This window comes from Leuresthes tenuis, unplaced genomic scaffold, assembly GCF_036924035.1.
Source record: "Leuresthes tenuis unplaced genomic scaffold, fLeuTen1.0.hap1 SCAF_19, whole genome shotgun sequence".
NCBI classification, from domain to species: domain Eukaryota; kingdom Metazoa; phylum Chordata; class Actinopteri; order Atheriniformes; family Atherinopsidae; genus Leuresthes; species Leuresthes tenuis.
In genome coordinates this window covers 21498317-21524036 of record NW_027325373.1, presented here as the reverse complement: position 1 = coordinate 21524036, position 25720 = coordinate 21498317, and the positions used below count along the sequence as shown (strand labels likewise).

Sequence of the window (25720 nt, the reverse complement as noted above, 5' to 3'; positions counted from 1 at the left end):
CCTCTCTCTTTGCCCCCAGTCCCATCTGTTTGTGTTACAGTTGGTGCATAGACCATCCATCAGGTCCGTCCTGCAGGGTCTGATGAAGAAGAGGCTGCTGCCAGCCGAACACTGCATCACCAAGAGTGAGTTAACTTCTTCATCACTCCCAGAACAAGGGCTTTAACAGAAATAGAACACAGTGGCAGAGGTCTTAAGATGAAGAGGGGACACAAAGAAAAATCAAGAGGAATAAAATCTAAGAAAGCACCTTTTAAAATGAGCTGCTCTGTCCAGGAGCTCTCACTGTGGAGAGTGTTTCTACATTTGGACGTCTGAATGATGGCAATCTCAGACTCTTTGGGTTTTAAAAGTGAGTTGGTATCCCCCAAAAACTCTTCAACATATTCACACATTGAATATCCCACCCAGTGGGACATGAAAAGCTTTTGGTTGAACAGAAGTGTCCTCTGTGTTGCAGAGAGGGGATAAAAAGAGAAAGTGAAAAAGTCTTTTCAGTTCAGTTTTTATTTGTATAGCACTATTATACATGGTGGGAGACAGTAGGGGAAATGCCTTTTTAAAAGGAGGAAACCTCCAGGCCTAGAGGGTGGCCTCTGCCTCAACTTTCTGAGGTGATGGGACGCCAAGATCAACGTTATCATCGATGGATTCAACATCAAACTCACAGCAACCTCACAGTTATATTGCTCCACCGGTTGAGCAGGCGTCCCATGCACAGAGGCTGAAGTTCCCTGATATGGAGCCCTTTGCTCCATATCTTTCCCCACTCTCTCCACCCAAAAAACTTTAAAAAGTCCGCTAGTCCGCCCACGGTATTGCCAGCCCATCTGGTATTTGTCTGAATGGATTTTTTATCCAAAACTGGACACAGCTGTTTTTAAACCAACAAAGCCAGATTAAACCTTTTAGTTGATTAGACTACAGCTAAGTGTCATCTCCACAGCATTTGAAATTTAGGCCAAGCTGCTTATTGCCTGTCGGCAGTATGTATAGTATAAGATGAAAAGTAACGGACCAGGTATAGAGCCCTGTGGAACTCCATGAGTAACTCATTTACACAAACAAGCTTAAATCTATCAGAGAAATATGACTTTACTTCTGAATTGTACATCAACCACTTTATTTATTAGCTGTATTGAAATTGTTAAACATGGCTGACATGATAAACAGCAGAAAACAGTCAAAGTTATTTAAGTATTTCCTCTTTTTTTGTTGTTAAACAAATCTAAAAGTCTGTTCATTCGCTCAAAAGTGTTTGTTTTTTTAATTCAAGATCACATCATTGTTTTGCAATCCTAAATCCACCGTAATGACAGCGGTCCTGTGATCAGCTACTTTTACTCACCTTTAAGGCTCATATCAGTGATTTCTAGAAGCTCCATTTTCAGACCGAATCTCAGTGTGGATTTATTGTGGTGTTGTGTTGAAGGCAAATTTCCCTCTGAGACAATAAAGTCTCATCTTTTATCTTGACGTTAAAAAGTCTACCTGCTAGATTTAGGAGAACTCGTCGGTATTGCTGTCACGTCGGGGGTGTTAATTGCAGACGGTGAAATACAGCTACAGTAAACTTCATCTGTTGGCTCATTTAAATGAGCTTCAAACATGTATTTAGTGCGTTTGTCAGACATGGAAAACGTGTCTGCTCAAGAGCAGACGCTCCAGTGAGGTTGTTAAAGTTCTCCTTTACTGTGTTTTCGTTTCAGTTAAGAGAAATTTCAGTAGCGGCACAATCCCCGGGACGCCCGGTCTGAACGGAGAGGATGGAGTGGAGCAGACGGCAATCAAAGTCTCTCTCAAATGCCCGATCACCTTCAGACGAATCCAGCTGCCAGCCAGAGGCCACGACTGCAGGCACATACAGGTGAGGCCACCCCTGCATGCTCACACCTGCAGTATGCACCCAGCTCAAGTCAAATCACGTTTGTCTTTCATTTTTAGTGTTTTGACCTGGAGTCCTATTTGCAACTGAATTGTGAAAGAGGGACTTGGAGATGTCCTGTGTGCAAGTACGCGCCTTACCAAGCTACAGCTTTTACAAATGAAATTCACTTTTATCAGCGTGACATTCAACCAGCTCGTCTCCTCTCATTCACAGTAAAACAGCTTTGCTCGAAGGGCTGGAAGTTGACCAATACATGCTCGGGATTCTTGTCTACATTCAGAAGTAAGTATCGGTTCTTAGAAACAAAGCCAAAGTAGTGGGCAGCTTGAACTAGGCTGGTTAAAATGCTCTGATGGGGGGTGTATTCACTTTAATCTCCATTTCTACAGCTATTTATTTTCTACTTATCAACATCAGCTAAATCCTAAATTCTTACAGGTAAACTAAATACTGGAAAACATTTAATTTAATTTAAGGAAAACTCAAAGTAGAATGTATGATATAATTCAACAGAGTTGTGAAAGTGAATATACTCAGACATTTTTCATATAAAGTGGTGAGCACAGGAAATTAGAATGCAGTATAATCCTTTCCTATGAGCTGGCTCTCCAACGAATAAAAGCCTCACAATTTATTCAGATTTAGTTTTGTTTCTATGGCACCAAATTACAACCAAAGTCATCTCAAAGCACTTAAAAGATCCAATCCAATTCAAGCCAGTTCAAGTCTTTCTGTTTCTTTCCTCAGTTCAGACTACGAGGAGATCACCATCGACCCGGTGTGTGGCTGGAGGCCGGTGCCCATCAAACCAGACCTCCACATAAAGGAGGAGCCCGACGGTCCGGTCCTGAAACGCTGCCGCACGGTCAGTCCGAGTCACATGGTCCTTCCGAACGTGATGGAAATGATCGCAGCTCTGGGCCCGGCGTCGTCTCCCTACCAGAGTTTGACTGCGGGAGGCAGGAACACCCCTGACTACAGCAGGCCAGGTAACTCATTACAAAGCGTGAAATGAAGTCGGATCACTGGAACAGAACCTGGGGATAACAGGCCAGTTAATCTAGATTTGGAATTTACTCGGGAAGCCAGTCCCGGATGAAGAGGCAGTCATTTGAAATCTAATTGAGTAAATCATTTAGAATATTTTCATGTTTTTCAAATAAACAAAACCATCACCCTCTTCAGGTTCTGATCTTTGGAACCTCATCTTGAACCCTTGATTCGATTTGATGAGCTTTTGACTGTATAATGTTGCTTGTTTTTATGTGTAAACTAAATTAAAGTGGAACGGATTCAACAGACATCACACGACCTGTTTGTGCACGTGTTCTGATGCGCTGAGAACACCCCCCCTTTCTTTCTTTCTGCGCCAGGACTCCAGCTTTCGCTCCACAGCTTGAAGAGCTCTCTAATTCTGCACTGTTACAAAGGGAGAAAACCAAAGTCTGCATCAGCCTGTCTTTGTCTGTTTGAAGTAACACTTGCTGTGTTTTCCTTTTGTAGGAAGCCAGGGATTTTCCGGCCAAACAGGATTTACAGACTTCCCCAACACTCCCGGGACCCCGACACTCGGAGAGTACGCCCCCTCCGGACCACCTCCTCTCCCATATCAGTCTGACCAGGTTAGATACCTTTAAACCCGCTTTCACATGTTTCCTTATACCATGCAGCCCCTGGCCACAGTGACGTGGACCAAACTCTGTGTCTGTTCTGTCCACTTCACTCAGGACTCTTTCCTTGATGGCTGACTAAGCATTAATAACAACCATGTCATGAGCTAAGTGTCTGTTATGTAGCTCATTTAGGCAAAACATCATCTGGATGAGACAGGAAGCTGAGCACCAAAACACAGATAAATCCGCTTCTGAAAGTAGTCCCGGACAAATCTGCTGTTTAGGTTCAGGTTTAGCTTGATTAAAACCTTCTTTTAGATCATTTTTAATAAGACAATTTTAAAGAGCGTTATGGAAAGCATGGCTACAGGGACAAACCTTTTGGTTTGTGTTGTGCTTCTGGTCTCACTGTAAAGAACTGCTTTGATATTGATTAATTTTCCCATGTTGGGCCTGAATTCTAGCAGCTTTTTTTTCCTGTTTGGATGAAGCATTTATGACTAAAGATGAGAACAGCAACAGCAAGTGGATGATGAAGTGTAGTTAATAAGATGATCCTCTCAGTCTGCAGCAGGTCTGTCTATTGTTGGAATTTTTTTTTTTTTTTTTTTAGGAAAAAGTTTCTCTGGTGTCAGCAAATATTCTAAAAGTACTCTCTGTCATAATGGCTGACGTGCAGATGCAGCCATACGGTAGCATATGATGCTTTACAGTAAATGTTCACTGGGGGAAAAATTTAAAAATGTGTTCAAGTTACATAAAACATCCAAAAGTATAAACTTGAATGACTCACTAATAATCTCAAGTAGTGTAAATTTGACATCATCTTCCTTTCAATGATATCGTTGCTCATGCCTTAAAATGCCTAAAACATCTTTAAATTCACTATTTCTCTCTCTTTCAAGGGCGGGTGGTGAAACTTTAAATATATGCAACTCCAATTACAAAGAAGAGGTCAAAAGTCCTGCAGTGTCCCAAGTTTTTTGCATGTAAAAGTACAAAAAAAAAAAAAAAAGTTTAAAATCTTTCATGCGTTTGGAGTCGTTTTGAGATTTTTAATTTCTTAAATTTTTAAAACCAGAGCAAAGAAGTGTGACTATTGGGCTAACGAGCTGATTTAATTTAGCTCAAAATACTCTGATAATGCCGTGTATCAGTGCAGCTTTATGGATATCAAAGGTGTGTTTCTCAGTTCGTCTGTAATCATGAAGGAGAGGTAAACTAAACCACCTCCGCCTGTCGCTCACAGCTGCTCAGCTGTTTTTAAAGGACAATCAAAGGTGTATGTGCTGCTGCTGTCACACACGTCTGCTGGCCAGCTTCTTAAAAAAGGCATGTTTGTTGAAATGATAAAGTTTAGTCCTGAAAATAAAGACTCCGTCCTCGTTTGTCTTTGCTCTCAGACGACTCATTCTGGACGAATCGAACACGCTCATCACATGCTCCAGCAGCACGCTTCAGGTGTCCACGGGAGCCAGAGTCTCGGTGACGTCGGCAGCCCCCTGCCCCAGCGGAGCGCTGGTACCCAGAATTCCCGGCTGCAGAGCGAAGGCTCTTTTGGTCTTGTCGGTCCGGGAGGAGAAGGGCCCGATCACACTCTCGATGTGAGTGGAAACCACTGGGTCATGTGTTAAGCTCTGACACAGCGCAGCACTTTAGACATGTGGACTTGAATGTCTCTTTAGTTGGTATTTTTCATGCTTGACCTCAGAGGAATCAGACGGATCAAAGAAAAACTAATGATACCTTTAAAATTGTCTGTCATGAAGCTTCTTCCTGAGCTGACCAACCCGGATGAGCTGCTGTCCTACCTGGGCCCCCCCGACCTCCCAAACAACAGCAGTGACGACTTGCTGGCGCTGTTCGAGAACAACTGAACTTCACCTTCCCGCCGGGCAGCTTCCAGACCAGCCTGCTGTTTGCTTCTGTCAGAGCCCGGCTCTGTTTGCACCCACTCTGTGTGTGTGAGTGACAGTGAGTGTGAGTGATGGTGGGCTTTTTGGTGTCTTTCTTTCTTTCTGAAGTGTCCTCTGAAATCCATTGAGTACAGTGTAGGGATGCAGTGAGGAACAATGTTCCCCTGTCAGCACTGACTGGTGAGTATGAAGAACAGAACCACACAGGCACTGACTCTGCTGACCAGCAGTTTAATCTATAGCACAAATTGCAGGCTTGAGGGTTCATTCATCATGATGATTCTCTGCCGGGGAGGATGATGGAAGCTGGAGCTGGAGGACAGTAAAGTTCATTGCATATTGCAGCATTAATCCTCATTGTGGAATAATTTCCCATAAACCAGCAGATTCCACCTGTAGGTCTGTAGGAAAGTCAGCTGTGGGTCCAAACTTTATTCAAACTGTCAAAACGAAACGAAACAATAGAACAGATTCCAAAGTGTCCAAAAACACCAAATACGTCCAGCTGAATGTTTGTTAAAGTATGATCGAATGGCACTGAGAATATTTGGTAGATTTTAATCTAAAAGACAGCAGAACATTTCCCTACTCTTGTGTTACATATTTGAATTTCCTTCTTTCCATCTTATGGCCCAACCCTCATGTGATGATGCACGTGGAGCTGTTTTCTTATCACGGATAACAACTCCGTAAAGAATGCTTTTATGTGACCCTCCACTCAATTTGGCAGCCGAACGATGGAGTCGACATTTCAAATTTAAGCTTTATTTACACCAGAACGGTTCAGACAAACTTTAGACAAAACAAATCATCCTGTATGTGCTAAAGACCTTTAGGATTTTAATATTCCATATTATTGTTGTCAACGAAAGACATGGAAAATCCAAAACCAGCACTGTTTGCTCATCTCTCAGTAGTTTTGACTCTCTATACCGTTTCTACTGTCGATGTTTGTCTTAGAAATTACATTTTAAGGAATGTTTTCAGCGACAGCAGGCCAGTGTTGCCAAAAAAACTTCAAAAAATAACACGTCACTGTATTTTCTGCCGTTTTGGTAGTTTTCACATTAGAACTGGTACAGATGCTGGTGTTTGAAACTCCACAACGGTGTCCAGCTGCACTTTCTTTCAGTACTTTACTTTCGCTGTAGAAACGCGAGTGTTTCATACGTGAAGTCTGTGGGTGAAGGAACAATCAGAATCACAAAAATACAACGATATTGCTTGTGAGACGTCGAGTGATGCATTTCACATGAAAACACAAGACTAAAAAACTGGAAAAAAAATAAATAAATGTTGCAGAACATTATTAATTAATGAACATTATGTTCCTTTAAGTTTTTGTGTAAAGAATTGCATGTATCTATTATTATAAATAAGGAGAAAAACACGGAAAATAAACAGTTAGACAACTGGTGTAGATTTACAAGGTGAAATTGAACGCAGCATGAAGATAGGAAGTGTACCTGAAACGCACCAGGAAGTACCTTGTTTTTAGTTCCAGTTGGCACTTTTAAAACGATACAAATTTAGATTTGAGTTTTTACCTGGGGATGGTTTAACCGTGTCTCTTAATGATTTCAGCTGTTTGAATATTTAAAAAAAAAAAGAAATGAATTAGAAAACATGGTTTTTTTATGTGCTGCTCACAGCGGGGTCAGGTTGCAGGTGCTTTACAAGGGAAGACAAGCGAGCGCCAGCGCTGTTCTGATGCCCTTCTTAAAAGGGAAGTAGTCACAGGTGTCCGACATGTCGCTACATTAAATGCGAGTTGCTTTTTTAAAAGAAAGAGTGCGGACAAAGTTGAGCGAGTCTGGACTCACAAACGGCTAAAATTGGGGCCCTGGCTTTGAATGAGGGGTAATACGCTCTGTGGCACGGCTTTACAAGAGGAAAAAGTACTCAAGCATCAGATTATATCAATATATACTGTAAAGTCTGATTTTTATTACATGTTGTTTAAAAGGTATTGATCAAAATCTAAAAGTTGACAGGCTGTCCACACCTGTTTTTAGCTGCGGATGTTTGGATTTACAGAATCATGGCTGATCTTTGAACTCTGTGAATTCTGGAAACAGCCACCAGGCTTGAGCCTCATATTATATTATCCCATCAGCTGTTTGAGTATTTCTACCCCCTTGTCAAAATTTGAACTGACCAGTCACTTAACAGGATGCACTCATTGTTGGTTTTGGTCATTTTTCATGGGAACAGTTGACGATCAGATAGTATAAAGATGATATCCTCAAGCTTCTTTGATGTTGCACTCTAAGGAATATGTTGAATGTGAGCAGTGAAGTGATGAAAGAAAAGGCCTGAAGATGAACTCAACAGAAAATGACATTTTTAATAAATGATGCTGGGAGAGTGTTGAGGCCCATTGTTTCTACATCTTTCAGCACTGTGAAATATGACCCCCACACCTCCACCTTTCCTTTCCTTTGTTGGTTCACCCTGTTTCAGGGTCTCAAGCATACTGTAAATGAACTGTGTGTCATGGCATTTTCTGCCATTGGAACACTATTTGTATGTTTCTAAATGGTTTGACATGTATAACCCATCCTGACACGGGTTTATGTACTGTATAATCAGCTGTTTTCATTAGAGAACGTGTGTGTATCAAACTAATTGTTAATCATGGTAATTTTAATGTCATTAGTTGGATAATGGATCATTGTTGGCACTGTATACATTATGTTGAAAACTATAAAGCAGTTGTACAAATGTGAAGGTCGGACATACATAGATGCATGTATGACAGAAAACAGTCAGCAGGGGTTGATTCTTAATACCACTTTTTAAAGCTGACGCCGTTTTTCTAGGATTGATTTTGCGACCGCACTCTTTGTGGGTCAACATTTGCCTCGACAAGGCAACAACAATTGGTTCTTTGCCAATTTGAGTAACACAATAATGTTATATTTGGAAATGGACTATTTAACTGCAAATTTGCTAGAAAAAGAATACATTTTTTTTAAGAATATGTAAACTATTCCACATATTTTGTAACACATTGTAACTGACATTATTTTCTATTTATTTTTTAATCATAATCATCATTGTACCCACAGTTACTTTGTCCCCCTCCTAAATCTGAATTAAAAGTCACTATTTGACAAAAAGAGCTTTTTATGGATGTTATGCCTGTGTGTTGAAGCAAAAAAAGGCTGTTATATTTAAATTTTTCTAAGAAACTGTATCATTTCAGCACCAATTCCAGATTACATCAGCAAATAAAATTCAAATGAAATGTTGTCGTGCAGAACTATTTGATTGAGAATAAAGAAAAGACGGGTTTAAAGAACTGGCTAACTCATCCAGCTGTTACTGTTTTTGGGGAATTTTTTTGGACATGGCTTGTTTTTAGTTCGCCTGTTTATTAAATTTTAATACTTTGGAGTCAACCCTAAACCAGAAAAGGTTGGGATGGTGAGAAAAATGCAAATTGAAGAGGAAAACGGTTTACTTTGACTTTCAGGTCATTGCCTACAACATGGAACCAAGAAATTTAATGTTTTTTGTCATCTGCCTAATTTGATTCCTTAAAGTACTCTATATTACCTAAAGTATTCACTCATCTGCCTTTACACTCATATGAACTAAAGTGACACACCATTCTTAATCCATAGGGTTTAATATGACGTCGGCCCACCCTTTGTACCTATAACAGCTTCAACTCTTCTGTACAAGCTTTCCACAAGGTTTGGGAATGTGTTTATGGGAAGTTTTTGACCATTCTTCCAGAAACACATTTGTGAGGTCAGACACTGATGTTGGCCTGGCTCGCAGTCTCTTCTCTAATTCATCCCAAAGGTGTTCTATCGGGCTGAGGTCAGGACTCTGTGCAGGCCAGTCAAGTTCTTCCACACCAAACTCACTCATCCATGTCTTTATGCACTGGTGCGCAGTCATGTTGGAACAGGAAGAGGCCATCCCAAAACTGTTTCAACAGAGTTGTCCAAAATCTCTTGGTATGCTGAAGCATTCAGAGTTCCTTTCACTGGAACTAAGGAGCTAAGGCTCCCATCTACTTGAATGCTCTTGCAAAGGCTTATGTCACAACTCTGTCCCTCCGTTCATCCCAGGATTGTCGTCTGGCAGCTCCTACACCACGCCTAAGACAATCCAAACTCTTTTCATGTGTCGTCCCACGATGGTGGAATGACCTACCGAGCGCTACCAGAACAGAGTCCCTGTCTATCTTTAAGACGCTCTTGAAAACCCAGCTCTTCAGAGAGCACCTCCTATCCTAGCACTTCCCTACCCCCTCTATCTCTGCACTTTATCTTTCTGCACTTCCTTCTATGCCTGCACCCTATCTCTACTCTGTCACCTCTGACAGAGTCGGACTAGTGGGTTCCTTCTATGTAGTTTATTGTTAGCTTTTTATATAGCTTGTTATGTCTTCATTTGTAAGTCGCTTTGGATAAAAGCGTCTGGTAAATACATAAACATAAGCCCAGCTCCTCAAAAAAATAAAACCCTCACCATAATCCTCCCTCCAAACTTTACAGTTGGCACAATGCAGTCAGACAAGTACCGTTCTCCTGGCAACCGCCACACCCAGACTCGTCCATCAGATTGCCAGATGGAGATGCGCAATTCATCTCTCCAGAGAACCTCCAGTCTCCACTGTTCTAGAGTCCAGCGGCGGCGTGCTTTACACCACTGCATCTGATGCTTTGTGTTACACTTGGTGATGTATGGCTTGGATGCAGCTGCTCGGCTATGGAAACCCATTCCATGAAGCTCTCTACGCACTGTTCTTGAGCTAATGTTGCACTTTGTTATAATACCACTGACAAAGTGGAATATTTAATAGCGAGGACATTTCACGACTGGACTTGTTGCACAGGTGGCATCCCATCACGGTGCCACTCTGGAACTCACTGAGAGCGATCCATTCTTATAACAAATGTTTGTAGAAGCAGTCTGCATGCCAAGGTGCTTGAATTTATACACCTGTGGCCATGGAAGTGATTGGAACACCTGAAATTAATTATTTGGATGGGTGACTGAATACTTTTGGCAATATAGTGTATTTCCATATCAAAGACATGTCCAATTTAGGGCAAGTAATGAGATTAAAAAAACGTTATTAGTGAAAAAAGTGACATCTACGGGTGTTTGTCAATGTGATTGGGTACAAAAGTAATCCATGAAAGGCTGAGAAGGGACAGGACTTGCATATTTCTCCCTCTATAGTGCAGAATATCATTAAAGTGTTCAAGGAATCTAGAGGAATTTCAGTGTGTAAAAGACAAGGGAGCAAACCTAAACTGCGCTATATGATCTCTGTTCTCTCAGACGCTACTGCATAAAGAACCGTCATTCATCAATAGCTGATAGAACCACATGGACATCACACAGTGGAAACGTGTGTTGTGGTCAGACCAATCAGTATTCCAGATCTTTGTTGGAAGAAATGGACGCCGTGTGCTCTGGACCAAAGAGAAAAAGGAGCATCCAGACTGTTGTCAGCAACCAGTCCCTGCAGCCAGGCTCTGTGATGGTATGGGATTATATCAGTGCTCTTGGCAAAGCTCATTTCCACTTCTGTGATGACAGCATTAATGCAGAAAAGCAGACAATGTAAAAACACATTCTGCACACATTCCAAAGGCATGGCTGAGGAAGAAGAGAGTACAGCTCCTGGACTGAGAGAGCTTTGAAACAAGCACCACCCCGTACTGTTGCACAATGTTTGCAGGAATAATGGGACAAAATAACACCTGAAACGCTTCCTCACTTGGTATCCTCAGTGTCAGATCGTCTTAGATGAGATGGAAACATCAAAAAGTGATGGCTTTAAAACCTTTTCTGTAGGCCTAAAATACAAAAATGTATTTGTGTTATTAAATTAAATTCAGCTGAATCAAATTATGAAAAAAATATCTTGGGTTCATACTTTCTTTATCCCTTTTGTTGGTTAGTCAGTCGATTTTTTTCCACTTTTTTCCCTGTTGGAGGAGCAGTTGTATAAATATAGATTTAATCACGTGATTTGCATCCTTTTATTGATTTATTTTGAGTACAGCTTTTTTATACACCGCTAAAGGTAGCCTTGTTGTCATAGAAATGCCAGTTGACATCATATTTAGCATGACCCCGCCCATTTACGTTTCTATTGGTCCATTCTAAAGCCTGTCAGGAGGACAGAGGTGCGATTGGCTATTGCTGGGCTCTGTCACACTATATATATATATATATAAACAGACATAAATAATCTGGGTGAATTTGACGCGACGGGAATCCACCCAGGTTGATAAATATGGGAAACCCCAGAGTTTTCTTTGACATCTCTATTGATGGCGCCAAAGCTGGCCGGATTATAATGGAGGTAAGACCTGCTGCTTGCTTAATTTAATTTCCAATACGATCGTTCAGGTTTAAAATAATCAATTCTCAGAAAATGTTTTAAATCCATCTGTGTGGTTTGTAGACATCCTATTGCTGTGACAGACAGATTTCAGTACGTCAAGTTATCCCATGCAGCGTTTAGTCCAACGTTTTCACAGTTTTTAATGTTAGCCTTCATTATAGTAAATCATATCTAGTGGTATCAGAGCAAAAGGCAGCTGTTATGTCGTTTAGAAGACCAACAGCATGACCGGGGATGTAATGGAAACGCCCAACAGCAGCACAGCTAATTACAAGAAAAAACACTACAGGTCAGGCTGCAAATTATTGACGTACAGTGTTTCTATTTCCTCTCTGTTGAAAACAAAATTGAAGCAATGAGTAATAATTTAGATTTATTATTTCAAGCAAAAGCACCAAAATAAGATCAGGTTTCAGCCTCTCTCATGGGAGGATGGCATCTTTTGGTCATTTTCACCCTGAAAATCCAGCATCCTAAACAAAACCCTCATTTTTCAAGTGTTTGTCTGCAAATTCACAGTTCGCCTGTATTGCTTTTGTCACTAATTTCTTTTCCACTCATTGAAATCTCTGTTTGGCAGCTGCGAGCTGATGTGGTCCCAAAGACTGCAGGTGGGTAAGCTTATTAACTGCAGAGTTGCCTTCACTGTTTTCTTTGTGAACTGTACATATCCATTAATCTCAGTAGTATTTATTCTAAATCTGGGTGGAAACACAGTGGGTGAAACAGAGTGTCATCTCAACACATGAACTATGAGTCTTGAAGCTAAGCGTGAGTGTAAACACTGTTTGAAGGAGCTATTTAGAGCTTAAAATCAATAATAATGGTTTTGGTTATTTCCTCAAGCTGTAAATAGGTGATATGTTGATTTTGGACTCATGACATTTGCAATGCTCCTGAAAAGCAAATCTGTATGTTGCATTATTGAGGGACTGTGCCTCTGTCCCACATAGCCATCATTGGTTATTTGACCTATTTACTTAGTGGAGGAGAGATGACCTATATGCTTTGTGTGTTCATATGGTAGGTTCAGTAACAGCTCCAACATGGTGGTTAACTGAGGTCTCAGTGTGTTACCACAAGCTCCGACATTATCAAGAAAACGTGTTTTTCTGCAAGGTGCCATTAATGTAACAAGTGACTAACAGGAAAAGGATTACAAAGAAATCATGATGTAAAAAAAAAAAAAAAGATGGAGTTTTTCTGCAGCCATAAAGAGACCCAAAACAATTACAGAGACTCAAATGGCTGAAAACGTGCAGAAGGAGCTCGACTGACCACAAAGACTAAAAAGGAAGCATTAGATAAAAAAGAAAATGCAGAAACAGTGCATAGAGACAAAGAAGAAGCAGCCACAAGGATGCAAAATAACCACAAATTGTTAAAAAAAATACCACAAGTAGATACAAAAATATTTAAAATAAACTACAGTAACAAAAACCTCCACAAAGAACACAAAACAACCACAGAGACTTAAAGCAATGTCAGAGAATCAAGAACAGCTAAAAGATGCTGAAGGAATGCAAATGGTCACTCAAAACCTGAAAGAGAATTAAAACAAACACAGATGTTGGAGAACACTATAATAATCCACAAAAAGGTGCAAAACAACAACCAAGAAAACAACCATAAAAATATACACAAAAAGACACCCAAAGTAAGCACAGAGACTCAAAACCACCACACAGACTTATGTTCAAAGACCACAAACTGATCCCAAGACTCACAACCACTGCGAGACATTGAACTACACATTAACTACCCCAAAGACATTAAAAACCAGCAAAATATCACCAACAACTGATTATCATGGATGTCTCAATGTTACTTAATATTTCCAAAAGCAGCAAAACATACAGGAGAGAACAAAGGAATATGCGGGGTGCTAAATGAACCATAAAGCTACAAAGTTTCATCAGCTCTGACTATCACTGGCCTCCAAAGGTTAGAGTTTGAGGCCCCAGCTCTATTGTTTCTATTCTGCATGTGGCGTTTACATCTTAAAAAGGTGACACTGGTTTTATTTTACAGAAAATTTCCGCACTTTGTGCACAGGAGAGAAAGGTTTTGGCTACAAAGGCTCCTCGTTTCATCGTGTCATCCCTAAATTCATGTGCCAGGTACAGATGAGAGGAAACGTGTCGTGTGTCTTTATCAGCCGTAATTCTGATGAGTAAACTGGAGATTAGGTGTGTGTGTGTTGTTTTTAGGGTGGAGACTTCACCAACCACAATGGAACTGGAGGCAAATCCATCTATGGAGAGAAGTTTCCTGATGAGAACTTCCAGCTGAAGCACATGGGAATGGGGACGCTGTCCATGGCGAACTCGGGACCCAACACCAACGGCTCCCAGTTCTTCATCTGCACCGCCTCCACCGACTGGTGAGCCACTCTCTGACCGACTACCATGAGTTCCAGCATGTTCTAGGCGTTGCTTCACATACTAATGGGCTGCTCTGCTCTCCAGGCTGAACGGGAAGCATGTGGTCTTTGGCAGCGTTGTGGAAGGCATTGATGTTGTCAAGGCGATGGAGAAGCAAGGCACAAAGAGCGGCACTCCTAAAGCCAAGGCTGTCATTGATGACTGTGGTGAGCTGAAATAGTGCAGCACAGCTCTTTGGTTCAGCTGCTGTCCTAAAATCATTAGTAAAAAAGTTAAATGTTTGCCTGCTGTGTTTCTATTTGTTCTGTAATGTTGGTTTCTTTCTAGTCTGCCCTTTTAAGGACAGCATTTGTAATCTAAATAAAACTATACTGATTTCTTCAAGGAGCATCTGTGATCTTATCTGTATTTTAGAGTTTGTGTTATTCAGTCACAACATTAGACGTACATTTTTTTGTCAAATTAGATGAAGAAAAAAGGTCTGTTTTAGCTGATGGTTGCTCAGACAGACTCCAGCCCCCCTCGCAGACCTGAACAGGAAATAGAAAGTGTGCAAGATGAATGAATGAAGGAATTCTTAAAGAAAAATAAGGTGTTTGTGGCTTCCATGTGGTTCACTGCCTTTTCTTTCTTTTTTCCTTAACATGGTTGAGAGATTTCTCCGGTAGAGAGCACTATAGTCTCAAAGTGCAAAGTGGTCGTAAGGGAACATGAGGCTATTTTTCAGATGTGCGTTGTAGGCCTACTTTAAGAGTCCAGACTTAACAAAGGCTGAAACCATGTCTGAACAACCTTCACTTGCTGAAGCATAAAGATGGCAACCAGGAAATACCTGAAGGCAGATTTTAAAAGGTTTTATGGACAGATGAAATTATGGTTACTCTTGATGAAGCTAATGGATGAACTCAGGCATCATTTTAAGTCCGGCCCCATTAGGATTGAGGCGGGCTGCTGATGTTAATGGACTGAAAATCAACTCCAAAACCTGCTGCCAGTTTCTGGAATATACTTTCTTTAAACAGTATATTCTGTGTTCATTAAAGTAGTGATCTTCAAGCATTAATCATTCATATTTTGTGTACTACATTGCATGTTTTCTTATCTTGGGAAACAAAAACAAACCCATAACTTTTCAACATTTAGAGCAACTTTCGCAGTTAAATCACCACTGGAGAAGTTTGTAAAATTTAAAACTGTGTGCTCCTGACTCGTTTTGAAGTACACTGACTTTTGTAATGCACATTTCTGGGTCTGGGACTGCCCTTGACCACCCGAGGCTCACGGCTTTGCTTTCCAGCCCTGCACCACGCAGATTTGCTTTATAGTCACTTGACATTTTTATGGGCTTTTGGTGGCGTCTTTCTGACTTCTTCAATATGACACCAAATTCATGTGCATGGCTGCACATGTGCAGGGCTCACGCTGCAATTTGCTTTATGAGAGTGGTGTTACATCCCACAACTGTAGGGGGAGGCAAAGAGTAGGGAAAATTCTATAGTGTCTCTTTAAATGTGACAGGGACATAATTGTTCCAAAGGGTTATTGAATACTACAGATCTCAGAAGAGAGACTCTGAGGGAGAAGGGGCAAAGTGAAGTCGACAAAGTGAAGTTTGACTATAGATTGTCAGAGATAATTCGTGAAATTGTGTCAGCTTGTGTAAAAAAAAGATGTGTAGTGTGTCTTCTTAACAAAAAATCTCAGGTGTGTGGTTTCAAGAACCGAACTCAATCAATTTAACACTGAGGAGAACACAGTAACTCACTGTGGACTCCGTGCAGTTCACCTTCGTTTAATAGAAAACACAGTAACACTTCTCTGAGAGTTTTCTTTTTAATTTACAGTCAAATACAGAATTTATCAAAACAAATATATCAATTTTTTGTATTTTTCACATTAAAAAGACCAACTTGAAGAACACAGATTAAGGCATCAACATCTCCTTTTCCAGTTTCTTCTTCAGTGAACCTCAAAGAGAGTGATACAAAAATAAATTCACAAGAATTCAAGTTTCTTATAGAAAGGTTTCTGTAAGAATACGAAGAGATAGAAAAAGGAACAAAGACCAACAACAGCAAATCACTTCACAATGAAATCACAAATACAAAACATTCAGATCCAGTACAACAAAGTTAAAGATCATGATGGTTAAAGAGGTCCTGTCTACAAATTATCTTTTAATTCACAAATTATCTAAATAACTGCCCTCTTTGTGTTTTTAACTGAGTGGATGGCAGATTCTGCTGTTTTAAGACATCATACTGTATGTTCCTCCAGTTTCCTGACACAGAATGTAACAAGTGTAAGAAGGAGCAGGAGTAATTACATATTAATAGACTTCAGTCCAAATTTGATACAAAAAAAATTTGGTTATTTCAAATATTTTTTTAATACTATAAGGCATTGACTGCACGCAAAGATGCAGAACATGATGGCTGTTACAATGACGTCGTGTAAAGGGCTGACATGATCTGACACTGGACACAATGAAAGTACAACACCATTTAGTCATAAATATGCTAATTAACGTGTGATGTTACCTACAGACATTTAGCAACTTTACCAGCAAGGCTCTAGTACTTTCTTTTGCAAGCAAACGCAAAGCTGTTGAACTATTGTTAGCTTGGAAACTGGTGTTCAATCTGGTCAGCAGCATCATCAGCGCAAGATGGTAGCGCCCATTTCTCTATTCTGACTTTGCTTTTATATGGTAGCAGGAAGTGGTGGCTCATCTTCATATACAGTCTGATATAATAACGACTCTGATGTGACAAGCTGAGTCAGCCATAAATCTTTAAGTAGCCAGCTACGATGGCAATTATTTATGCTAGGAAATTGCTAGCATCGTGTCCATTTTGTTTCCTTTTCTAGCATGCTTTCCAAGCAAGACACAGTTCAAAGTACCACTGAAACTAGTAGCTTGATATTTCACAAAATACACACAACTGCTTTAAAACCAAAAGTGATTATATAATGATGTCACAAATTGTGTAATAATAAGTTCTGACCTCCCACTCAGGAGGTACATTGACTGCAGACTAGATATGAGACACACCAGTCTCATCTAATACTGCAGGAAAGCAACTTAATATCCAAAACAAAACCTTTAAAGTTCCCATGAAATCAAATTTAATATTTAGCTGTTTGTATGTGATCTGACTTGACTAGACGACACCTGTGCATTAGTTTCTGTCTTATTTCCTGGGAAATCATTAACAACATGTATTCATTTTGAGTCCAACTGAACGCTTCAAAGATTTGAATTTCAGCAGAATTAATGCAGAATAGTAGGAGGAGCCTGATCAGGCCACTGGAGCTGACCAATCAGAGCAAACTTTGGTGTTTAAGTAAATGTGTTCAGTATAAAGGGTTAATAGCACTCTTCTAGTTATTTCATGGGAACTTTAAATGGCTGAATACTTTACAAATCAACACATCCATACTCTTTTGGCGGCTGTAGCTCAGGAGGAAGAGCAGTCACCCACCAATCGGAAGGTCGGTGGTTCGACTCTGGCTTCCCCAGGATACATGTCGAAGCGTCCTTGGGCAAGACCCCCACGTTGCCCCCCCAGTGTATCATTGGGGGTATGAATGTGTGTGAATGATTAGAAAAGCACGTAGTTATGAATCTTAAGACGTGCTGTATGAGTGTGTGTGAGTGGGGTGAATGTGGCATGTAGTGAAGTGCTTTGAGTGGTCAGTTAGACTAGAAAAGCGCTATACAAGTACAAGTCCATTTACCATACTTTTTTTATATACACTTTCTGCGTTGAGAGTAAAGTTTGTTTCCTCATTCCCCATCGCCTATGCTTGGTCATTAAAACAGCACAGACAGAGACCACAAGCCACAGAAAATAAAATACTTGAGGTAATCAGTAATAACTCACCAGGACATTTGAAAAGCTGGTTTAAATTTTAGCACTGGATTCTTTAAAACACAAGCCTCACTAGACACCAAGAAAAAGAGTCGACTGTGAACACTGTGCACTCTCCTGTTATCCAGGCAGTTGGTAGCTTTTGCAATGGCACGCCTGTGGTATTGTTTCCTACTATTTTACTACTACTCTGGACAGCTAACAGTCACCTTAAAGTTGAAGAGATGCACCAGTCTGGAAGATGTTTTATAAGGTACAATGCTCAGTTTACGGGACAGACAATGTCAGAAAATGCTAATCAGAATTAGGTCATAAAAGTTCTGTTGATGACTGTTGGAATACACTGGTTTGAAACCAAACACTGAACTTTTTCAACACCAAACGGGAAACGTAAACTGTACTGTAAACAACTGTACACCTTTTTGACAACAGTGAAATAATATGGGCTACATAACTGTGCTGGTTTAAACCTGTACTACAGCTACTGTACGAGTTGTTCGGGGCACTTAATGAATGTAAAGTTGAGGGAAGACGCACAATGGCCAAAACTACGGGAAAGAATCACTGAGTAAGAATCAGCTCTCTGAGAGCTGATGTTACAGACTAGTTAAAAAAAGAAACAAAAGGTTTGTTTTTTTTACAATGAGGAGGCCGAAAATAATACACCTAAATGTATCCCACCACTGTGGCATTTCAGTCCAGCTGCTTTTATCGAGAAGATCCTGATTGGCAGATTGGACTCATAGACCTGATCCTGACTGAAAATGTCTTAGACATAACAAATCATTTGAAGAGATTACTTTGAGGAAGTTCTCAAAAGCACAATTACTATTGTAATTACTGATTGTAAGTTGTGGCCACTACAAACACTGACTGGATTTTACTGGTGGAACTGGGAGGCAGTGGTAAAATACTGTGATTATAGTGAATAATCTACCATTTAGATGAGATTATTTCATCTATGTCTCATGAAATTTCAGATTTAATTTCCAGAAATGTCTCTATTTTCCCAGTAGACAGCTGGGAGAAAACATGGGAAAGGAGATAGATCTGTGACGTTTTTGTGTAGAACTGGTTTGTTCTAAGATCATGAAAACATTATCTGTCCATTTTCTTCCATTTATGCAGAGCTGAGTCTTGGTAACAATGGGCTAAGCAAAGTATTCCACATATCCCTCTTCCCAGCAACACTTCCTAGCTTTTGCCAAGGCACTCCAAAGCCGGATGGGATATGGGCCCACCAGGAAAAGCTCCAAAGGAAGGCATCCAGGTAATCAGGTGCCTGAACTACATCAACTGACTCTTTACAACACCGACGACCTGCAGCTCTATTCTAGATGTCAGCTCCTCATCCGATCTATTAGGATGGGCACAGCCACCTATAGAGATAGCTTGTTTTAGTTGCTGATATCCACAATCTCTTTTCGTTCAGTTACGACCCCACTCTTATGTCTGTAGCTGAGACCTGGAACATAGACCGGTAAATCCAAAGCTTCACCTTCCAGCTGAGCTCTTTCTGAACCACAGCAGTCCGGTACAATGCCTGGATTTCTGGAGACGCTGCCCCAATCCACTCGTCTGTCAAGATCCTGAGATGCTTAAATTCAGTTGGTTTGGACAGCAACTCACTTCCCACAATCCACCTGACAGGCATCAGGGTTGTGGCCGGGAGGCTGATACTAAAGCTCTGTTCAGATATTCTATGTCAATCAATACAATTCCTTAATTCTTTACACACTGAAACATTAAGTAAAACAATATCTGAAACAAAAGGTCCCAACCTGCTGTGTTTGTAACTCTTTACAGCTCAGTGATGCTCACTTGTCACGTAATGCATTCACAACCAAATCTGATATTGTTTAAGTAGTTCAATTTGAACTTTATGACCTGCAGATTGTTCAAATGAGGTGCCATTTTGTAATCCAGTATCCTTTAAACTTAAAACATTAATATGCCACCGTTGAGTCGAGTACAACTGTGTTCCTGTACCCCAGATTGGAAGCTGTAGGTCTAAAGTACAGAAAAGCACAGCTATACACTCACATGTTGGTGTTCTATGAACCCTATTGGCTTCTGAATGTGACATTTAGTTAGAAAGGTAAATATTCAGATAGGATTTTGTAAATCTGACCTGGAAGAGGTACCCTCTGTTGTTCCTCTGAGGGTTTCCCTGATGTTTTATAAAAACTTGGTTGACCTTGCCGTTAGAATTTTCTCTGGTATAAAGCGTGCTGCATGTGTAGGACATCCTGCCTGTGTTAAAGGGCTCGGGTCTTCACAAGAGAGTTTTATCTTCCTGTGCACCAGCTGTGTCCCATCTCAAAGGAACAGATTGAACAAAATGAATTAACTGGGTGTGAATATACTAAGATTGGTCAAACCCTCCTTCCACCTGTTGCACCTCAGAGCCACCACGTCACCTGAAAGTGACATGTTGCTCCTGGTTTGGTCCCAGAACCTCCCTCAGTGCACCTGGGTGACACCTGAGGCCCAGTGTGTGTTGAGTGTGTTTTCAGCTCTGCGGTGACGTCTTCCGGCTCTCCCTCAGGATGCCGTCCAGGCCGTTGAGCTGACGGAGGAAACCACGGTTAGGGGTGACGCCACGATGGTCTTTTACGGTTCTGATGGCCTCCACCAGTGTGAGGTTTTGTCTGATCATCAGGTAGGCGAGCACCAGAGTCGCTGAGCGGCTCACTCCCACAGTGCAGTGGACCAGCACCTTCCCTATACACATAACAGTGAAAACTTTTGATTTACTGGAGATTCATGCAACACAGATTTAAAATAATGCAGTTCGCCCTCTGAAAACTGCCTATTTTAAGATTAAACTTTTTTTTTTTAGATTTGTCTCAGTTTCTGTGATTTAATGAGTCTTGTTGTAATTTTGAGTATCTTTTTAATAACTTTGAGTGTCTTTGTAGTCGTTTTAAAACTTTTTTTTAGATTTGTCTTTGTATTAATTCTCAGTTTCTGTGATGTAGTGAGTCTTTTGGTCATTTTGAGTCTCTTTGTAGTCTTTTTAAAACTTTTTTTTTAGATTTGTCTTTGTATTAATTCTCAGTTTCTTTGATGTAGTGAGTCTTGTGGTCATTTTGAGTTTCTTTGCAGTTGCCATGCATCTCTTTATGATTGTTTTGATATTGGTCATTTTATCTCTCTTTGAGTGGCTTTTCTTTGGGTCTTCTTATACCGCTCGTCATTATCACCATTAATCAACAATGCTGGTTTATGTCAAAGATAAGAATTAACCCTACGTATATATGTGTTATATTCAGCTGCACACAGATTCACAGACTTACCTCCACTTGTGAGGGCTTTGTGGATAAACTCAGCAGCAGGATAGAAGTTAACACTCATGTCAAAAGTCGGGGAGTCGTGAGCCTCAATGCCGTGATAGGTGATGTTCATTCCAGCGTAATACTCGGCTCCACCGCGCCACTTGCTCTGTGCACAGTTCAGGATGTGTGTAATGCCAAGTTTAGCCAGCTCACGGCGATCCGATGCAATGTCTCTGCAGAGAAGAGGAGGTTTTACAGCTCAGTGATAAACAAAAGGCTGCTGAGTGATGCAGCCAGAAAATTAAGTTTGACTGAATAACTTGTAGAGATCTTAGTCAAAAGTAGAAGACGTTTCCAAAGTAAAACAAGCGTCTGGACTGATTGTCTTTAAAGGATCACATGATCAATCTGAATAAGATTATGTTCTAATACATAGAGGTTTTGTATCTTTTCCATTTTTATTGTAAAGCCAAGTCAGAATTATACAAAATACTTAATAAAAACATGTGAGACAGTGTGGTATGTTGGACTGAAATATGACGTTAAATATTCAGACTGTTTTCTACCATTTCATATACAGGAAATTCAGAAGTTGTGGAACCATGACACAATCTCGCCTAAACACTGTCTGTATTGTCTCCCCATCTCAAGCATGAACTTCTCTTATGAAATACTACAGTAGCAGTCTAAAGTTTGGACGCACATGAACAGGTTTTATTTGCTTTGACTTTTTTTCTACACTACAGGACAGCACTGAAGACCCCCAGGCCTTTAAATGACACCTATGTGTTTTTCTTATCTCAGTCTTCGATGACAGCTGTGTGAACACTTGGTATTTTTCTCAACTATCTTCATGAAATAATCTCCCGAAATGCTTTTCAATTAAAAGGTGTGGCTTATCAAAAATTTTTATTTCTAATACAACAAAGCTAAATCTGCGTCCATCTCTGAGCTTTTTCCAGCAGTAAAATCCAATCTGCTGTTTATTCTTGTCCCACGTCTTGCTCGTACGCTTAATCTCTTTTCCTCCCATCGTGTTGTCTCCGGTCTCTATTTGTAATGACGAAAGTGTGTTACTTAGTTGTTGGTGCATCTTGTGACACTGTAAAAATGACCCATAGAGCACATAGTTTTAAGGTTCACATACTTCTCTACTGTTGATCTAAGTATTATTGTATTTTTTAAGTCCTTACAACTTCATTCTACCATGTTTTTAACATTTTTAACAAGTTCAATGAAAAGCTTGACTGTTCAACTGTACCCAAAGACTCACTTTTACTGTAGAGGTGAACTTAATTAGAGTTACCACCTTCAGAAACTCAGAATCAGAATATCAGAATAAGTGATACTAAGTGAATCAGGTCGTCACCTCTGGATTTCTGCAGAGAAGCCGCTGGTCACTTTACTTGAAAGCATTTTTACCATTAAACCGATTAAACCGAAAGCCAATTTTTGTAGTTGACTTATCAATTAAAACAGCAAATGTTCAGAAAGTCTGGATGCACATGACTTTATAGGATACATTGTACACAAGACAACAGTAGGGTCTTATGGACCCCCTAACAGCCACTGGCGATTCTGCAGTCTGAATGTTGGCCTTCAACCTGCAGCTCTGATTTAAAACGTGTATTGAGAACTTCCTCAACCACAAACTCACTGATCTCCGATGTAGAGTCGTGGCCACACTTCGTCCGCATGGTTGCAGGCCGTCTTGCCCGTGTACAGCAGCCTCTCCAGCTCCGACACGCTCAGGTTCGGGGAGGCGCGCTCGGAGTCTTTTCGGTTCGGAGACCTGGAGCTGCTCCGTGACCGGGAAAACCGGGACATGAACGCCATTTAATCTGGAAAACAGGCAGTAGAACGAGCGAATCGCCTCATAATTATAAAATATAATATTTTATAATATTAAATATGAAAATATAATCACAAACATGACGGGAAGAGTATGGATAGGCTCAACTGATTTCAGGGTTAAGATAAAGCTATTTCCATTAGAGTATATTTACCTGTAGCTTTTCTTCTGATGAAAACTTGTCTGAGTGTCTCTTTGTCTTTGAGGCTAGAAATAACATCGAGCGGTTCTGAATTTCTGTTTTTATTGACCTGAGTATTGTTTTATTCTGTATCTCAGTGGCTCTGCAGGATGAGCTGCTCCGCGGCCATGTTGACTCATTTGCTTGCTGTGGGAGGAAGAATGGGAAAGATGGGAAGGATGGGAATGTGATGCTACAGCTGCTGCTCAGCATCCACCGAACATCTTCACCCCAGCCGCCACCTCATCTCCATCTTCTCAACAAGTCCTCGTTATGACGCGTTACTCCGCAGACGCGCCTCTCTGTTCAAAGCGACTCTTGAGGTATTTTTCACTCAAGCTTCACAAAAAGCTCCACCAGATCTTCTGTCTTCTGTGTTCTCGACGATTCTACTGAAGCGATGGTGGTTAATTCTGCATTTAATATCAATGATGCTCCGTGTGACGCTCAGTCGCCATCTGTCGGCCAGATATGGGAACTTCATTCACCAAAACACGATAAAGCAAACAGAAGTCGAACTTTTTGGTTGATTTCTATCTTTCCATCACACAACAACTAGGATAGAGTTTAATCAGGATTGTGAATGTAAAAATATATTTTTTTAAAAATAAATCTTTTTCTTTTTATACTGTGTGCAAAATGTGATTAATTGTATCCAGACTGGCCCTGTGATGGACTGGCGACCTGTCCAGGGTGTACCCCGCCTCTCGCCCGATGACAGCTGGGATAGGCTCCAGCCCCCCCGAGACCCGACCGACGGATTAAGCGGGTATAGAAAATGGATGGATGGATGGATGTATCCAAACCTTGGTTTTGATATTTTTTTCAATATTTTGTCAAAAGTGCTTAGTGAACAGATGAAAATTAGCAGGCAATTTAATAAACTTACAAATTATAACAAAAATCGTTAGATCACAACATATTTAGTAAATAGTGTGAGACAAAAAGTGAATATCTAAATTAAAATGATAATATACTAATTAAAATCAGAGTTAAAAGGTCACAAGGTGGTCTCATTTCCTTTGTTTTGTCCAACCAATAGTCTCAAATACATCCTTTGGTCAGACAACCAGGATTTAAGAAGATATCCCCATTTCTTAAGCTGATCACATACAATGTATGTCAAAAAATGATCAAAGCTGCTCTCTACTTCTGCACCCGCTGGCATCTTGGGTGTTTTAAGTATTAATAAAATTACCATGCATGGCTGGGATCAGCTGGGATTAAGGTTTATCTCAGGCTTTCTTTAATCCGACAATATCTGAGGTGAGAAAATACATATTTATCTTTTATAATTTAGGAGCTTCGTAGGAAACTAAAAATGAAACTTTTCTTCAAAAATCACATTTTGGAAATATAATATAATAATGCCTTTACGTTTATTTATTAATTTTCTCCATTAAACTGTGTGATTCAGTTCTCTTTGATAAACGCATATAAATAAAGCTTTTAAATCTCATTGATTTATATGGAATAGAAATACTCGTTTTACCGAGAGCCTGAAGGCAACATGACGTCAAACCTGTGCGACGCACGTGTGACTGCGGTGGGTAGCAGAGATGGCTGACGAGAGGCTACAGTTTCATGAAATGGGCTTGGACGACCGCCTGATAAAGGTAACAACCCGCTTCAGCTTTTCAGGAAATCTCCAGTAAACTGTTGGAAAAACTTTGAACCTTCAGTCGAGAAACAAAAAACAGGAAAAAGTTTGAAAACTTGACAAAAACTGGAGATTTTCTCCCGGCTGTGCTAACTTGTCTCGTGTTATGCTAACACAGATGTGCTGTGACGAGCTACAGTTATACCAATTATTTACGTCTCTTGAACGGTTCCTTTATTGTATAAATCGACTTATTGAGTTGAATTAATCTAATTACCGGACAAATAACTAAATATAATACCTGTTTTCTAGAAGAGTGGGAGATATATTTACTTATTAGAACTTTTAGAGACTAATTACATGAAACTAAAAATATTAAATGTTAATATCTGAACAGTAGTTTTGACTAAACAGAAACCTCCTTATTTTATTTTTATAATAATTTAACCTGTTATTACCCTTTTTTTTGTCAAGATACAATCTGCCCAATCTTAATATTACGCATTGTTTAATTTGAAATGAGTTTTTTATTTTTTGTGTGTATTCTTTGGACATTTTCTGCTTTTTCACTCATTTTCAGTCCAGTTCTTGTACTTGACTATTTTCAGAGGAATGTTTTTTTTCTTTAACTCACTTAACTCTGACCTATGAATCATTCAAGCAGAAAACGAGGCTCCTAACTCCTAAGTGTTGTGTGTATAAATGAAGAAATGATGGTTGGATTAAGACTTTAGCGCTTTTAAATCTCTGT

The 25720-nt window shown here is 40.2% G+C and overlaps 4 protein-coding genes across 11 annotated transcripts in view; 3 read left to right on the top strand and 1 right to left on the bottom strand.

Moving 5' to 3' along the window:
* zmiz2 (zinc finger, MIZ-type containing 2) overlaps window positions 1-8674 on the top strand; it is a 34809-nt gene extending 26135 nt beyond the window's left edge. For 5 of the 6 annotated variants that reach the window (XM_072371333.1, XM_072371330.1, XM_072371328.1 and 2 more), the window contains exons 13-20: window positions 20-125; window positions 1710-1867; window positions 1945-2012; window positions 2102-2170; window positions 2636-2877; window positions 3392-3510; window positions 4905-5105; window positions 5271-8674. In XM_072371333.1, coding sequence (XP_072227434.1) covers window positions 20-125; window positions 1710-1867; window positions 1945-2012; window positions 2102-2170; window positions 2636-2877; window positions 3392-3510; window positions 4905-5105; window positions 5271-5378 — 1071 coding nt within the window. In that variant the 3' untranslated portion in view covers window positions 5379-8674. The remainder of the gene's footprint in view (window positions 1-19; window positions 126-1709; window positions 1868-1944; window positions 2013-2101; window positions 2171-2635; window positions 2878-3391; window positions 3511-4904; window positions 5106-5270) is intronic. The other variant, XM_072371334.1, reaches the window with a different exon arrangement.
* A 2963-nt stretch (window positions 8675-11637) lies between these two features.
* Window positions 11638-14570, top strand: ppiab (peptidylprolyl isomerase Ab (cyclophilin A)). The gene is made up of 5 exons (XM_072371335.1): window positions 11638-11757; window positions 12380-12410; window positions 13831-13919; window positions 14010-14182; window positions 14268-14570. Exons 1-5 carry the CDS (start codon window positions 11689-11691, stop codon window positions 14401-14403), a joined length of 498 nt encoding a protein of 165 aa, XP_072227436.1. The 5' UTR covers window positions 11638-11688; the 3' UTR covers window positions 14404-14570.
* A 1436-nt stretch (window positions 14571-16006) lies between these two features.
* LOC140276974 (dual specificity protein phosphatase 26-like) lies at window positions 16007-23765 on the bottom strand. Its single transcript, XM_072371843.1, has 4 exons — window positions 23343-23765; window positions 22994-23177; window positions 21358-21569; window positions 16007-20782 (listed from the first exon to the last, which is right to left on the bottom strand). The coding sequence occupies exons 2-4, from the start codon at window positions 23170-23172 to the stop codon at window positions 20571-20573; spliced, it is 603 nt and encodes a 200-aa protein (XP_072227944.1). The 5' UTR covers window positions 23173-23177; window positions 23343-23765; the 3' UTR covers window positions 16007-20570.
* A 1127-nt stretch (window positions 23766-24892) lies between these two features.
* ddx56 (DEAD (Asp-Glu-Ala-Asp) box helicase 56) overlaps window positions 24893-25720 on the top strand; it is a 212546-nt gene continuing 211718 nt past the window's right edge. For all 3 annotated transcript variants that reach the window (XM_072371841.1, XM_072371842.1, XM_072371840.1), the window contains exon 1: window positions 24893-24985. In XM_072371841.1, coding sequence (XP_072227942.1) covers window positions 24929-24985 — 57 coding nt within the window. In that variant the 5' untranslated portion in view covers window positions 24893-24928. The remainder of the gene's footprint in view (window positions 24986-25720) is intronic.

Coding starts and splice junctions, on each gene's coding strand:
- LOC140276974 (XM_072371843.1), bottom strand. CDS start 23,172: ATGGCGTTCATGTCCCGGTTTTCCCGGTCACGGAGCAGCTCCAGGTCT. Junction 21,570..22,993: donor CGACTCTACATCGGAGATCA/GTGAGTTTGTGG, acceptor TCTTCTCTGCAG/AGACATTGCATCGGATCGCC. Junction 20,783..21,357: donor CAAAGCCCTCACAAGTGGAG/GTAAGTCTGTGA, acceptor TTATGTGTATAG/GGAAGGTGCTGGTCCACTGC.
- ppiab (XM_072371335.1), top strand. CDS start 11,689: ATGGGAAACCCCAGAGTTTTCTTTGACATCTCTATTGATGGCGCCAAA. Junction 12,411..13,830: donor TGTGGTCCCAAAGACTGCAG/GTGGGTAAGCTT, acceptor TTTATTTTACAG/AAAATTTCCGCACTTTGTGC. Junction 13,920..14,009: donor TCCCTAAATTCATGTGCCAG/GTACAGATGAGA, acceptor TGTTGTTTTTAG/GGTGGAGACTTCACCAACCA.